The 16114-nt window shown below is 43.8% G+C and overlaps 1 protein-coding gene across 2 annotated transcripts in view; it reads right to left on the bottom strand.

Annotated features, from left to right (window-relative positions):
• SYT9 (synaptotagmin 9) overlaps positions 1–16114 on the bottom strand; it is a 199109-nt gene that overhangs the window by 128269 nt on the left and 54726 nt on the right. For both annotated transcript variants that reach the window (XM_032359108.1, XM_032359109.1), the window contains exons 2-3: positions 14916–15267; positions 4850–5396 (exon numbers count right to left, since the gene is read on the bottom strand). In XM_032359108.1, the coding sequence (XP_032214999.1) occupies positions 4850–5396; positions 14916–15267 (899 nt within the window). The remainder of the gene's footprint in view (positions 1–4849; positions 5397–14915; positions 15268–16114) is intronic.

Raw genomic sequence — 16114 nt, 5'->3', positions numbered from 1 at the left:
CACACAGTTCAAACTCGTGTTGTTCAAGGGTCAGCTGTAGCTGAAATAATGAAAATTATAGCAACTACCAATACATCTAATAAGAGATATGCAAGATCCTCATGAAGAAAATCATAATGAAAGAATGAAAGAATTTTAGTTTTTCATAAATAGACTCAATATCATAAAACATGCAAAATTTTCCTATCAATCTACAGACTTCATACAATTCCAAACAAATACCAGAAAGAATTATTAATTTGATGGTTTGATTCATTGATTCTTTGATTTGACGTGAAAGGTCAAGTATCAGCCAAGACTGAACTGAAGGAAAAGCAGGCTAGAGGACTGTTCTTTCAGATATTATGCCTTATCATAGAGCGACAGTCATTTGCAAATTGTGCTATAGTTAGATACAGTCAAAAAGAACAAAATAAAGAAAAATGATTCCAGAAACAGACTCTTCATATATGGAAACCTATATAGGACAAAGCATGCACTGCAGACTACTGAAAAAACTATGTCAGAAAATTGATTATCCATAGAGAAAAGCATGGATGTATCAGGGACTGAATGTTTGTGCCACCACCTCCCCCCACAATTCACGTATTGAAGCCCTAACCCTTAACTCGTGAGGGTATTTGGAGGTGGGTCCTTTGGGAGGCAATTAAGTTTAGATGGGGTCATGATGGTGGGGACTGCATGATGGGATTAGTGCCATCATAAGAGAAAGGGGTGCCTGGCTGGCTCAGTCGTGGAGTGTGCAACTCCTGATCTCAGGGTTGTAAGTTCAAGCCCCATGTTGGTGGTAGAGATTGCTTAAAAATAAAACCTTTAAAAAAATGAAAAAAAAAAAAAGAGAGAGAGAGAGAGAGAAAGAGACCAGAGAGCATGTGCGCTCGCTCTCTCTCTCTCTCTCTCTCTCTCTCCTCCACATGAGGACACATTGACAACGTAGCTGTCTGCAAGGCAGGAAGAAAGCTCTCCCAAGGAACTGAATCTGCCAACACCTTGGTCTTGGACTTTTCAGCCTCTGGAACTAAGAGAAATAAATTCGTGTTGTTTCAGCCACCCAGTGTATGATATGCTGCTACAGCAGCCTGAGCTAACACAGGGTGCCTGCACTCCACTGTACAAACACTTTCATTCTGGGTGGACTAAATTCATAATTAGGAAAGTCAAAACTTTAAAACTTCTAACAGAAAACACAGGAGAAATATCTTTATGACATAGGGTAAGGAAGGATTTCTTTAAAAAGACACAAAAGCATTAACTTATGAGGGAAAATTTGTTATGTTTTACTACATTAAACATAAGACCCTCTATTGATCAACAGATACGGTCATAAATTGAGAGATGATGTTTGTTAATACACATCACCAACAAAGGATTTGCCTCCAGCCTATACAAAGAACATATATGAATCAATAAGGAGAAAAAAATGAGAGGAAAAGGTGCTGAATAAGCATTGTGCAAAAAAGGAAATGTGGATGACCATCCGAAGATGATCAACCTTGACAACCAAGGAAATATGAATTACTTATCATGTCACAGGCAGGCACATACACACATACTAAACAGTGTGGCAACTGTAAGGGTTGGTGAGAATGTGGAGCATGAGGAACTGTCGTACCTCACCAGAGGGAGGATGAAATTGGACAGTTGCTGTGGAAAGGAAGTCCGCGAGGCCTAGAAAAGTCCAACACGTGTGCACCTTACCTCTATCAGGGATACATCCTAGAGGAATTATTACATATGTAAACTAGGAGATGTGCACAAAAATGTTCTCTGGAGTATTATTATAATTATTAAAAACAAATAAGCACCCAAATATCATCAATACGAGAAAGCTAATTTGTCATCTACAATCAATGGAATATTATATAGCAATGAAGACACATGAACCACCGATTTACTTATCTCTCTTGTTAAATGTCACAATCAAAGTGGGCTGAAAAAAAGAAGTCAAAGAAGAGCTATGAAAAGCAGAAACAGACAAAACCAAACACTGTATTGTCTTACAAATATGTCACAATATATATAAAATTCAGAATAGTGCTTTCCGCTTGGCAGGAGTGGACCTAGAGGGAAGGAGAGGAAGGAAGACATTCCAAGGGTCAGCAGAAGTACTGGTTCTGGTCTATTCTTCAGATGAACAGTGGGCTCATGCCTGTTCATTTAATTATTCCCTTATTAATCTGTTCCTGTCCATTATATACATTGTGTTGTATACATGCTATATTATAAAGATTATTTATTTCCTTTAGAAAGAGAGAGAGCATTGAGTGGGAGGGGCAGAGGGAGAAAGAATCTAAAGCAGACTGTGTGCTGAGACCAAAGACTGAAGCAAGGCTCGATCTCATGACCCTGAGACCAAGACCTGAGCTGAAACCGAGTCAGACCCTTAACGTACTACGCCACCCAGGTGCGCCCTAGTGCTATATTACAAAAACAGAAACTTGGCAAGCCTCAGACCTTCATGCTCAGTCCCTATACAAAGTTACAATCAAAATAGCCTCAAATAATAATTTTGAAAATGGAATTTTAAAAACTACACGGTCGTTTTTAAAATTTTTTCTCACAAGACTGTGAGCTTTTTTCTCACAAGAATGAGAAGCCTGAAATGAATTTAACATTATTTGTCAACTATACTTCAATAAACAACAACTATATGGCAGATTATAAAATAATCTGAAATTCCATTCTCAGAACCTGCCCTCTCCTGCTGGTAACCCAAAGGCCTAGATCAATGCTCAAAATATTTGTTGTTCTCCTGAGGAAAGGGCTGAGAATTTTGAAGCCTTTACCTGTATCAGTTTTCCTCCTCATAAATAATTCTACAGTCTCCTCAACTCAGTGGAAATTAGGATTTTCCAACACAGACATGGGCACTTTTACTCCCGGGAGAGTGCTAAAATGGCCACCATCTCAATGCCTGGAGGTCTCTGCAGGCTGCTGTTCTATACTCTCATCCCCTGGAAACTGGCCTACATGTTTCCACCACTCAGTGTTGCTCTGCCTATAAAGTCTCTAGAAGTCCGCTCACAGCAGGATCCCTGTTGAGCTTTGTGATAATCATTCCAGTGATTTTGCGGAATCCATTTGTCAAACAATATAAATGGATGTCCTCTCAGATTGTGTGACCAACCCCGGTCAAGGAGTATCCTTGTTGGCCAGCAGTATCTCAGCTCATTTCCCAGGGGACTCGGTAACTGCTCCAGGAAACGAGTTCCTTTTTGAGCCCCTCGTATCTTAGTATACGCAGTCTGCCCATTTTGTTACCTCCTGATTTTGGCAACTGGGATTGGGAAACAGTCTTTGCTTTCCCCAGCACCCATTTTTGGATTTACAGATATCAACCTTTACAAGATTGACGAGATCTGTTCCTTCTCCAATCTCCCAAATCATCTTACTTTCATCAACTGCTGCTCCCTGCGCCTTTTCCAGCTCTCTCTTTCCTTTCCTCGTCGTTATGATAAAGGCCAGCCAAACTCCATGCTACAACTTTGCTTCTTTGAGTAGCAGGACACACCTGGCACCGGGATCTCGTGGCACGTGAAGAGAAGGCGTCTCTTGGAACAGCCAAAGTGCAGGTGAGTCCCCAGTTCGCAAAGGCAGCCAAGCGTGAGAAAGTACTAGTATGAGGATTTGGCCATTGGGCAGAGATTTTGTGTGTTCTCTTCCTGAACGGAAAGGGAGCCTTTCCCTGACTGGACTCCAAACTCAAGCTGGATCATCATTTGAGCTGAGGAAGGATTGTGGTGCTTGGTGCCTTTGGATGCCAAGGCAGAGAATGAAAATTATCCTGGCCTCAGAAGGACTTGTATTCTAGGAGACATGTGAGCAGAATTGCCTGAGGCAATCTGGATGGGAGGAAAGAAAAAAGTGGCTTTAAAATATCAGAGGTACTGGGGCGTCCGGGTGGCTCAGATGGTTAAGCATCTGCCTTAGACTCAGGTCATGATCTCAGGGTCCTAGGGTTGAGCCCCAAGTGGGGCTCCCTGCTCAGCAGGGAGTCTGTTTCTTCCTCCCCCTTTGCTTTTCCCCTGCTTGTACTCTCTCTCTCTCTCTCAAATAAATAAAATTTAAAAAGTAAAATATCAGTTACCTAAGAGGGTCCCTCTTTCTTCTCTATAAGGAGTGTCAATACACATGTGCAGGATGGTGAGAAGGATGGAAATGGAGTAATAATATCACCACTGCGATCTCATTTAAAATGTAAACATGGGTATGTGGTGTTACTTCATAGCACTTCTGCCCTCACTACTGAGCTCTAGATTGGATGTGACCTTCCATAGATAAGCTTTGTCGATATCTGCAGATCTTTTCAGACTGAACTCCTTACCGTTTTGATTCTCTGCTTAAAAATGTGGTGCCAACTCTCTGCAACCATTCTCACTTCTGGGATTAAAGAGGAAGATCTGATCATGGCAAATGCAGCTGAGTTGACCTGGGAACATGCTCAAGGACTTAATGCTCTCAGAGAGTCTGGCAACGGTCTCGTAGCTGCAGATTACAGTTAATAGGATGCCAGGATCCATTTAGCACAAATAACCTAAGAAAGCTCTACAGAAAATGTGGTAAGGAGGGCAGATAATATCTCCTGCCAATTAAGGAAGAACTAAGAATTAGAAAGCAGAGAAGAGAGAATGTTATGCTTCATGCTGTTTTCATGAATAATTCTGGGAACTTCTAAAATGAATATTGTTAAAGACCTGTTTCTGGGAAGGTACAAGAAAGTTCTGAAACAACAGCTATCCAGACACTGATGTGAATTTTATACTTCGTCCCCACAATAAATAAGGTGTAAATAATCTGTTTGCATGCGGACCGAGAAGCCGCCCCCAGGATGGAGAAATGCTGGACTTACGTTGGTGACATACTCGATATCCTTCCAAAGGATGCACTCCCTGGGGAAATCGGCCAAGTCTAAGAAGTGCTCCACCACCACTTGGCCAATTAGGTCATGGCGAGAGAACCTGTCAAAGTCATACACAGAGAAGTGAAGCTTCCGGGCCGCAAGGTCATTGTAGGGAACTGGAAACAAAAACACTTCATCAAACACGGGGTTCAGGGTCTTCCTGTGAACTTTAGTCTGGTGTTTGGTTTTCCGATCGGGAAGCAAATAGATCTTGACATAAGGATCTGAAGTCCCGGAAAAGTCCTTGGCAGGCAAATTGACAGCTTTGTGAATCTTCACTATGAGCTGCTCTAAGTCACAGTCATATTTTAAAATGAAATTCAGTTTCCCACAGGCTTTGCTGTTACCCCTTGTCCCATCATCAGTATCCAGTGACCTCTGCTTATATAACTCTGGTTTAATTCGACCAATTCCAGTCAACTGTTCCTGTTTCTGAAGCTGCTGGATATTGAAGTCCGGGTTTGACAGGTTGAGTTGTCTTCGGATTGAATTATGCCTTGAGTGAAGAGCAAGAGAGAACAAAGTTATGACCTCATTAGCCACAGCTCTTTCAGAAACTTGTGCCTGGGATGTAGGTAGCCTGTTATGTGCTGTTAAGAGCTTAGATCTGCTGGCTTTTTTTTTTTTTTTTTGGCCTAAATTCAAAATGCTCATCAATGTGAGTAAGCTGCTCCCCAAGGCTTGAAGCTCAAAAGTGAGGCTTGGTATCAGGAAATGAACCCACTAACACATGACCTTGGGTGCTTTAAAGGTCGAATGCACTTTCAAGAAGAATATGGCATTAAAGAAGCTCATTCAGCCAGCAGAATGGAAAGGTTTGTACAAATCGCTTTAAAAATAAAATTGTCCACCTTTACGTATAATGTCATCCTGAAACTGAAACACTAAGCTACTTGTTGTCTTAGGGAGAATGCATCCATCTCTAAAATCACATAGAATTTCCTGTCACTGGCTTATAACTTTATTAGTAAGTAAGTTCTTGCTGGCTCAAATCAAAGCATTTCAACGCAAGAGCATAGTGTTTGCTCTCGTGAGAATGTGTGTGACAGGCTGTGTCTGCCTGTGGCGGACTGCGCTGGCTCTGACAGGTACAAATGGCAGCTCCGTGACAGTGTTTCCATCACACCACGTGGGGGATTAGTGATCAGGGGGAGGGGTTTTATTTCTGTCATAAACACGAACAGTATAAAAATTAAAGGTAAGCTACCCTCAGTGTACATAGGGATTCAGAGAAGGTTGAAAACTGATATTTGCAAATTAAATATTTGCTGACAGAATCTACTCTTCACCCTATAATCTTATTGCTTTGGGTTAGTGGTTTCCCTGGAATTCTCTTTGAAACCTACCTTACCTGTGTGAGTCCTCATGAACTGAGAGAAGGAGTCATTAGATGCAAGGATGTTTTTAATGTTATTTGTGTTTGTTTTCAGTCCAGAGTTCAGAGTCACTGTATTGTATCTTCTGCTCTCTTTCAATAGCCTTAATTAAAGTAGCCTCTCTCCAGTAGGTGGAAGGGGACAGCCAGGCTGTCTCTGAGGGACTGACAAATTACTGGAGAGGCAGAGAAAACATTTGAGTTTGTCTTCTTTTCCTTTATGAAACAAAGATGTAAAATGGCATTACTAGACCCCCAAACATGTTTGTGATATAGACACTGTTATGCTGAACACTCCTCTTCATCCTCAAATATGCTCCTGGCTACTCCTCACCCACCGGGTACAACAGGAACCACCACAGAGCTGTCAGGTGCACCTGTCACAGCCCACTGCAGGCGGAAACACCCAGGCACGTACATTCTCATATGTGCAAAAACCATGTGGTCTGAAAGTCTCTGTTGTCAGATTTTCATTTCTTACAAAGAAATCCACCATCTTAAGTCTTCTCAGCATCATATGATTTCTTGGGGGAGGGGGGAGAGCAGGAGTTGCTGTTAAACACCTAAAACCGGCCCCCTTTGCTAGTACAGCTCGGCCATTCCCTGTCCAGACACTGACCCTTTATGCTGCTGAAACAGAGCTCCAGTCTCACTCTACTAGGATATCTGGGCAGAAGGGACTGGCAGGGAGCGGTCAGCGCCCAGCCCTATGAAGAGCCCATAAGGGGCTGGGGCCCATTCTGGCCTCTGCTATTGACTTTTCCCTCCAGGCTGGATTCCAACAAGGGCCATGCTTGGGTCTGGTGTCAGTTCCCGCCTACAAGAGGCCATTCCAGAACTGTCTAGTGATGTTGTTTGAATACTCAAGTACTCTCTCAAGGCCTACAAGACATATTTTCTTTGGGCCAATGTCTGACGGAACACCTGTCCTGTGTCAAGGCTAGACCCAGAGCCTGCCACTCGGCTACCACTTGTTTCCCAAGGTGGGTGCTGAGCAGACTCTCTGTGCATAACAACTCATCTCTGGGTTTTCTGAGTACTGACTTTAGTCTTCTCACAGCAACATTTTGTCTTAACCCTATCTGTAGGACTAGGCCTGCCGAGTAAATTAAAATTTGTAAATTTAAAATACACGAGGGGCGCCTGGGTGGCTCAGTGGGTTAAGCCTCTGCCTTCAGCTCAGGTCATGATCCCCGGGTCCTGGGATTGAGCCCCACATCGGGCTCTCTGCTCAGCAGTGAGCCTGCTTCCTCCTCTCTCTCTCTCTCTGCCTCTCTGCCTACTTGTAATCTCTCTCTGTCAAATAAATAAATAAAATCTTTAAAATACATGAACCTGACTGCTTAGCAATAGAACATATTCCATTTTACTTGTACATCTTCTAAACAAGAAATCTGAACAGAAATCAGTCTCATGTTCTCTGCTCCTCCTAACCATAGTGGATTGCCAGGGGGCTGAGGGGGTGGACTGGGGAGGGCATCACGAAGAGATCTTACTTCAAAGACCAAAACAAGATCCCAACTGCACAGGATGCTTCCATTCAAAATTCCAATAGAGCTGAAGATTCTTTTTAAAAATCAAGCAAAGATATGAACATTATTATCCTCCCAAATGGTTTCCATCACTAGTTTCATTCCCAACACTTCCGCCTCCATTCAGAGTCACACTTACTAGTAGGAAAACAGTTGAATCCCACTCTAAGGCGGTGGCTTAAAGCAGACAGCAGACTGTAACAGGCCATGACAGTTCTCGCTCTCTGGGGCTCTCTTTCAATCACTTTCAATTTCCTTTCAGAAGAGAGTCAGGGATTACTGGAGTTGCGGGGTGGGCGAGCAGACTGGAGAAGCTCAGAGCAGTCAGAGAGCCAGGGTAATTCACCACCTCCCTGCGTAACCTCTGCCTCTCTCTGGACTGAGACATGAGCAAGGGCTGCCCCCGGGATGGGAAGGCAAGGGGAGGAAATGGAAAATCAATATCCAATCGCTCTCATAGGCAGCTCACATGGAAGCAGGCGGGAAAAGCAAGTATGAAGCAAGAGACGGTAAGGAGAGGGTGGTCAGGTTATGGACATTGGGGAAGGTATGTGCTATGATGAGTGCTGTGAAGTATGTAAACCTGGCGATTCACAGACCTTTACCCCTGGGGCTAATAATACATTATATGTTAATAAAAAATTTTTTAAAAAGTATGAAGTAAGAGAGGATAGATATGGACCAGAACGTTTTGATCTGGCTCCTGCCAACTCAGGCGAGATGGTTCTAAAATGGTCAATGGAGGTGGCCTTTGACTATAGTAAACTAGAGGCCCCAGGGCAAGGGTTTGGAATTTTAATGTCACAGAGTATGACAAGGAGGGATCTGTGTCTGAAGCTAGAAGTCGTCTGAGTGGGTCTGGGGAATCCAGCATTTTGGTGTTCTCAGGACTTGATGTGCAAAATGAAAGGAAGGGGGAGGAATGGTTTCCAAAGACTGGGAGCGAAAAGGAAAGCCAAGAGACGGGGTCCTCTGGAAATAAGTCACGTCTGACACTGTCTTAGAGAAGCCGGGCACTGGGGCTGAGACCCTCAGCTTTACCCACCTCCCATCCCCGCTTAGTGCATGTGGAGGACATTTTCCTGTTGTGGAAGAGAGCTGAACGTTGGATGTGGCTGTCCCAGATCTGAGTTGGAAGACTGGTGGCTGAGCCTGGAGAAAGCCGAATTTCAAAGATGATTAAGAAAATCTGTAAAGCAGATTTCCCACAACAAACTCAAAAACACTTTAATGCCTAAAGGAATCTGAGCCTCACTGGTTGCAGCCTCAGGTCAGCAGAGGCAGGAGCCCAGATACAAAAAGCTTTTCCTCCTTTCCTTTCCTCAAATTTGAATTAACCAGTTCCAGGGGTCACACATTGAGTCCCCAAACAAAGTCTTGGTCCCTGAACCATGACCCCAAAGCCCACTACCTCCACTGGGTTTTAAGAAAGAGGACAATACCACAATTCACCAAATAGGAATGTGCAAAGCAAGGAATCAGGTAGGATGGAAGGTCCAGAGGGGCAAAGCCTACTGCCTGCAAGGAGTTGGCTAGCCAGGGGTGTGATAAAACAGTCAAACACCAACTACATAGCAGGTCAGAAGAGGATAAGAACTGACCAAATATTAAGGAGCCACACAAACAGAGACAGAGGCCCCTGGCTGGGGTAACAGTCATGAAGGAAATGGTATTCTCACCAAGCCTGGCTACTTAACTTGGCCTCATATTATCAGCCTCCGAAATGATGCTATTGACCTCATAGGAAATTAAGTAAAGTTTCCACATTAGCTCCCAGCTCTCCAGCAAGATAGGATCTTCAACTCTTCTGCCCCCACAGCTTTCTCCTCACATACGCCTACATCTTCCATCCAGGCTGTGTGTGAGAGCCAAAGCTCATCATTCCCACCATCCCTTCCACCTCTGGGTCTCCCATGCAGCTACAGGCAAGTGTGGGCTCTTCTATCCACCATCACCTCAGTGACCCCATCTCAGAGGTGAAACCTGGCCTATCCCTTCCCTGGTTCTGGGGCACCAATGATGACAGAGTTTAGAGGTTCAAGGAGAGGAAAGAGAGAAGAAAACTGTGATTTCAGAACCACATGGCTTTCTTCATGAGGTTTAAGTCAAGACAGGGAAGTTTGGAAACAATAGGGATAGGATTGTTTCCCTTCTTGGACCCCCCACCCCCCCGCCCCCAGGTGATAGAGAGGAGAGAGTTAGGTTGTCCTGAGCCAAAGGCAGACACGGAAAAGGAAGTCTCGGACAGGGCAGATGCAGTGAACTGACTATAGGGCAGAAGGAAATGGGGTTCTTTCTTAGCACAGGATTTAGAAGTTTCTGGAATGAATGATATAAGAAAGATTTAAGCATCACACCTTGGCCAATGGAGGTGTGTAGTCAAGTGTAGTCGGAAACTCTGAGGCATGACCTGCTTCCTCCTACACCTCCTACCCAAATTCAACAAGTTTGAACTCTTGGTGTCACTTCTAATATTCTATTCCCTATTTCTAAGAGCCTGTGTCCACCAATACCTTCTCAAAAGTAGCTCACAACTCTTGTCTGTCTCCACTCCCATTGCTTCCAGTGAGTTCAGGCCTCAACATTACAGGCCTGAATCAGCCTCTATAGCCAGCCTTCATCCCGTCCCAAGCATCTTAGACGCTCCCGCCCAATTAATCTATGAGAACAATTTGAGCACTTCATGTTCTTGTCTATTTCCCCAACTAGGCTATGGACCTTTTGAGGTCAGGGCTGTATTTTTTTAATCTCTTTATTACCAGTACATGATAGAAGACTTTGCACGTAGAAGATGCTTAATACAACTGTCTAGAGTAAATACATAAATGCCAAGGACATAACAGTTTCCAATAATTAAATCCCAGTAGAGAAAATGCACATTTACATCAAGTTTCAGAATCTCATAGGAGCTGAGGGAGAGCTAAGCAGCTTCCATTTTTGAAGCCATCAGTTTATTAAAGCCTGAAGAAATACCTCAGAGGTAATTAAAAAAAAATGTTGTGTTTAAATGTTTTCATCTAACCAATGTTTTCAACACACCGCACATACACAGGCATACCACTTACTGAAGTTGTGGCCAGCAATGGGACCCAAATCTAAAATGCAATGATTGTCATCTTCTTTCAACTCTGTCAGAATATTTCTGTGACTCTAGGGATTGCTTAGTTCAGAGATAAGGCCAAAAGTCTATGTGTAAGGCTCTGAATGAAGGTAAGACCTGAAACAAGAGGCTTTCCACCAACCTCATTCCATATAGGCCCTTCCTCAGTTTATACTGCTGCCTTATGCCATTCTTGTCAGCAGAACACGAGACTAGTGGCTGGATACTGATGAAGGTATTTTGTAAGTCATTGATGCAAAAAGTCTGCTCTATGCCAGGGGCTGCACTAGGTGTTACATATATTGGGAGAAACAAAGAAGATGCAGTTTCCAAGCTCACAGAACTCACAGATGAGAGAGGGGGTAGAGGCAACAAGCCAACAAATAATCATTGAGTTAGAAGAGTTCAATCCAGGAGCACCTGGATGGTTCAGTTGTTAAGCATCTGCCTTTGGCTCAGGTCGTGATCCCAGGGTCCTGGGATTGAGCCCCAGGTTGGGCTCCCTGCTCAGCGGGAAGCTGCTTCTCTCTCTCCCTCTGTCCCTGCTTGTGTTCCCTCCCTTGCTGTCTCTCTCTCTGTCAAATAAATAAAATCTTAAAAGAAAAACTAAAAAGAGTTCAATCCTGTGAAGAAATGCAAGCAAGGCAGCTTGTGAGAGAATGAAGAGTGGGAAGGGGTAGAGGAAAGAGCACATCCCTCAGACAGGGTGGTCGGGGAGATCTTTCTGAGGAGGTGGTGCTTTAGGTGGGATATTAAAGCTGCAAAAGAGCTGTAGAGGAAAAGGAAAAGCATTCTGGGCAGAGGGAACTTCGTGTGTGAAGGCCTCAAGGTGTGAAAATACAGGGATACTGAAGGCACTGAGAGAGAGGCTAGTGCAGCTGGAACGCGATGAGCTTTCCCAGGTAAAGCTTCCTAGTGAGACCGTGTCCGCCAAGGTAAGGCTGTGTGGCACTGAGGCAGAGAGCTGACAGAAGGAGACTGTGGCAATAATGTGCAGACCCTAACAAGCCTGATAAAAAGATGGCAGTGTGGTAATTGAAATTTTTGTAAAACCGAAGTGTTACCTAGGTCCCATCTTGGGATATGAATCAAGAAATGCCTTAGATTGCCTGTCAAAGTCCCTTCCATTTTGAGGACCCAGGGATTTTTTAAGATTTGGAATAGAGATCTTTAAAAGGTTCTGGTATTGAAGTATTCTGGGGAAAAAAAAAATCCGTATTCCCAGGATATTACACAGAACAGATTTCATCTAAATTGAAAAGAATGAACAGGAACTTCGAAGGGTTCTAATAATAACTGAGCCAACTAGAAAGAGAATGTTAACATGACTGATCTTGAGAAAACAACAGAAAGTCATCCTGACCAGAAGCCTTCCAAGGAGATAAAAACAACGCCCATCTTTAGGGCCTTGCATAGACATTGGTGGGAAGCACGCATATTCAAGCTCAAGAGGCCAGGAGAGGGTGAGTTTCCTAATGTCAGTGCTGTGGCAGAAGCTATGCCGATGGGTCACAGGGACAGCAGGGACACCCTTAATGGAGAGTCTAAGCCTTAGGTGCTCTGGGTCAAGGGTGTCCTGGGCCCCGTGGGACAAGGCACAATGGCTGCAGGAGGGAAGCAGTAAGAAAGAAAGAGAGCACTGAGGAAGTAAGGAGCATCATGAGGGGGTGAAAAAGGAAGAAATAAGAACTAGCAGGGCAGACTGCTGAGAGCCATCCCAGCACAGAGAACCCTCCCCCTGCCAAAATCAGTATCAAAAATGTTACTAAAAAAAGAATGTAAAAATGTTTTGGAACATGAAGGAAATTTCATTCATTTCTCTGCTTTCATCAGTAAAAAAGATTTTGTGTTTGATTATAACATAACACAATCCCTAAAGAATTAGAAGACCATACACCACTCATTATGGGGAGACCATGAATCATAGATATATATTTTCAGACATAACCCGTAACACTGGGTCAGTAGCAATTTAGGTAAGAATGTTTTAAATGCATAATGATGCAAATTATTAGTATTAGGTCAAATGTAGCTAGAAAGAGTTTAGTTTCTTTATGGTCAGATATTACTAAACTTGATTTGGTTATCAGAAAAGATAATTACAAGACTCCAAAAATCTAAATGTAAAGTTCATTTTATAGGGATCATTCTTTTGCTTTCCTCTTTTTATCTTTTTCTCCTTCTACTCAATTTCCATAAATCAGTGGTGAAGATAGCAGTTTTTATTTTTAAATTAAATCTATTTCTTGATTTATAGAGTACTTATACATATTTTCTAAAATAAATATTGTGATAATAAGAGTGATATGACTGCTATCAAGTCATCAGAATTATGGTAGAGACCTCAGATCCATAATCTAACAAGAGCACAGTACTATCACCTTGCTGCGATGGGACACGGATCAGAAAAATAAATATGCAGAAGAAAACCGAATAGGAGATGCTTTTTATGGATGCCCCACCTGAAAGCCTCTGGTTGTTGAAATACTGAAGGAATTTTGTTCCGAATTTGCTCCCCTGTGCGAACGCCATGACAGCATCAAACATAGCTCTAGCTATATTTAAGTCTACATCTAAAGAGAAATCCTAGTGATAAAGTCTGAGAAGTTCTTCTAAATCAAATGGCAAACAACCATCCATTTCCTCACAGAGGAATATTTTAGGTTTAGCTCTTTGATTCAGATTTGGAAATGATGCTAAAATAGGTTTGTGGAAAAATTAAATTATAAACTGTCAGATTCCATCCCACTTAATGTGAATGTGCAGACTCTAGGATAAACTCGATTAACATAAAAGAGGGTAAAATCTTATTTCTGTTTCTCAGGAACAAATAAAAAAGATTTTTTTCAAGAGGCCCCCAAACCACACTCATACTTTCCGAACGATGGGACGTGCTCTGCCTCTGGCTATGGCTCAAAGATTTTCATTTAGAAAAAGCTGCGTCCTGTATCTCTCTTCCTGAAATCTCCTGTTAAAAGTAGATCATTATATCCAGATATTGGATATAATGATATTGGATATTATATCCAGATTCAGAATTGGCTGTTTAACCTCAAAACCATGTCTGTGCCACATCTGAGTCCTGGGAGAGCCAGTCACAGTGAGAATGATCAGGACAAAATCAAGTACTGGAATCAAAATGGCAGCTCAGGCTTCGGAGCATGTACCAGGTGCAGCCCATGTGAAGCGTATGATGTGCATGTTCCTGCTTCATTCTTAAAACTACCCAAATGCTGCTATTCTCACTATCCCTCTCTCACAGAAGAGGCAATGGAAATATGGAGGTAAGTACTATATCCAGTGTCATGCATGTAAGTAAAGCCAGTTCACTGACCCCAGAGCCCTTGTTTTTTATCACTGCCTTACATGATTTCTCTATTGCATAAAGCACAGGGCATCCGGCCCACTGACAGAGAGTGACCCTCGGCCTGGGTACTCTAGGCCTTGCAAAGGCTGAAGATGGACAAAGACCTCCAGCCACTCTGCAGACCACAAAGACAACCTGTATGAGACAGCTAGGCTAGGTCAGAAGCACGGAGCACAAATTCAATAGCACTAGGAGGGCAGCAGGAAGAGTAGTTAAGAGCTCAGGCTCTGGTGTTGGTTGCATCAGGGTTCAAAACCCGAGTGCATGCCAACATGACTTTTTTTACTTAACCTCTTTGACTTAAGTTTCTTCTTCTGTGAAATGAAAATGTTAACATCTGCATCTCATGCAAAGTTGTAGACTATCATAAAATAATGCACATGAAGTTCTTAAACTTGACAAGTCTTGGCAATGTAACTATTGTTATTATGGACTAAGCGGAGACTACTTAGAGAGCTCAGGAGAGATAAGGAACCTCACTGGAGCAGAAGAAGCACCCCGATTTCCCATATTTATGTCTCTGGCACTGAAAGGAGGTGGGAAAGGTTGCAAGCTCTGGGGCTCATCAGTGCTACTACTGGCAAGAGAGGAAAGCGAGTGGTCCCTGCCTTGCATTCAGAAAGGAAAGGGGTATTACTGACCGGGCCGACGAGGTTGGCTCTGTGACTTGGCGCTGCACACGGACGCCATGGGCACAGTTCTCCTGGCCCCCGGTCTGGGTCGAGAGGGGAATGTCAGGGGAGGTGTGGCTGATCTTCATGGAGGCGTCCGGGCAGGGGGTGGGAGGGTCTAGGAAGCCCTCACTGTTCTCCTGCTCATTGGTTTCTGTGTCCGTGTAGTTAAGAGGTTCCCGATTGTTTTCTTTGCTACCAGAGAGCAGGCCTCGTTCTCGCCACGGAACCCAGCAGAGTTTCCAAGACACAAAGAGAGACACGCCAAAAAGCGCGAGGCCACAGGCAGTGACCACGAGGGTCAGCAGGCTCACCGAGATATCTGCAAAGAAGCAAAGATCAAAGGTCAGTGTGATAGTTCTTCCTGTGCAATCCATTGCACAGTGTGGGTAGAAAGACCCATTCATCCCTACACCCCTCACGAGCCGGCCGCAGGGTCACCTGATTCTGGCGCAGGGAGACTGAGAGGCAGACACACAGCACAGAGTATGTAACATGCAGGCAATATTTCAACAATGAACAGTCTAAGTATATCCAGGGTATATCCAGGGAGACCAGGAATGCCCCCCAAGTCACTGAGAGCCTACACCACGGCAATACAAATCCCTGAGGTTTTGTGAGCAGGGCAGTTTCAGCGGTCATTTCAGAGAGCTGTAGAATTGAATTTGGGAACTGTTTAAGTAACAGTTTTCTAAAACAAGAGAAACTAGAGTGCTTTTTTCCTCTTTCTGATCTTGATTTTGAAGGGTCTAAGCAAAATGAAGCTCATGCCCTCTGAAGCCTCAAGAACACCGTCCCAGCCAGGGCCCAGGGGCCCAGGCCCCTGACCATGAGGGTTTGGGTTTCTTAGTAGCAGACCCTGAGACAAGTATTCAAGGGCAGGTGGTTTATTTAGAAGGTGAAGAAAACACAGGTAGGGGAGTAGGGAAGCAGTCCAGGGAAGGCAGCCAGCAAAGGGGTCTTCCGCAAGCCAGTTACCATTGATGGAGGTGACACCTCCAGGGCGAGCGTCACACCTCGGTCACCCCACACAAGGGGCAAGGACCTGGGCTCTTCATAATGTCAACTCCCTTCAGTCACAAACTGGAGGACAGCTCTCAAGGGGCATTTCCCACTGGCAGCATGAGCAGCAAAGTAATAAGCTTTAGCAGCCAAAAAAAATCTCACAT

The sequence above is a fragment of the Mustela erminea genome, chromosome 9, assembly GCF_009829155.1.
Source record: "Mustela erminea isolate mMusErm1 chromosome 9, mMusErm1.Pri, whole genome shotgun sequence".
NCBI lineage: Eukaryota > Metazoa > Chordata > Mammalia > Carnivora > Mustelidae > Mustela > Mustela erminea.
This window is presented reverse-complemented; position numbering and strand designations above follow the sequence as displayed.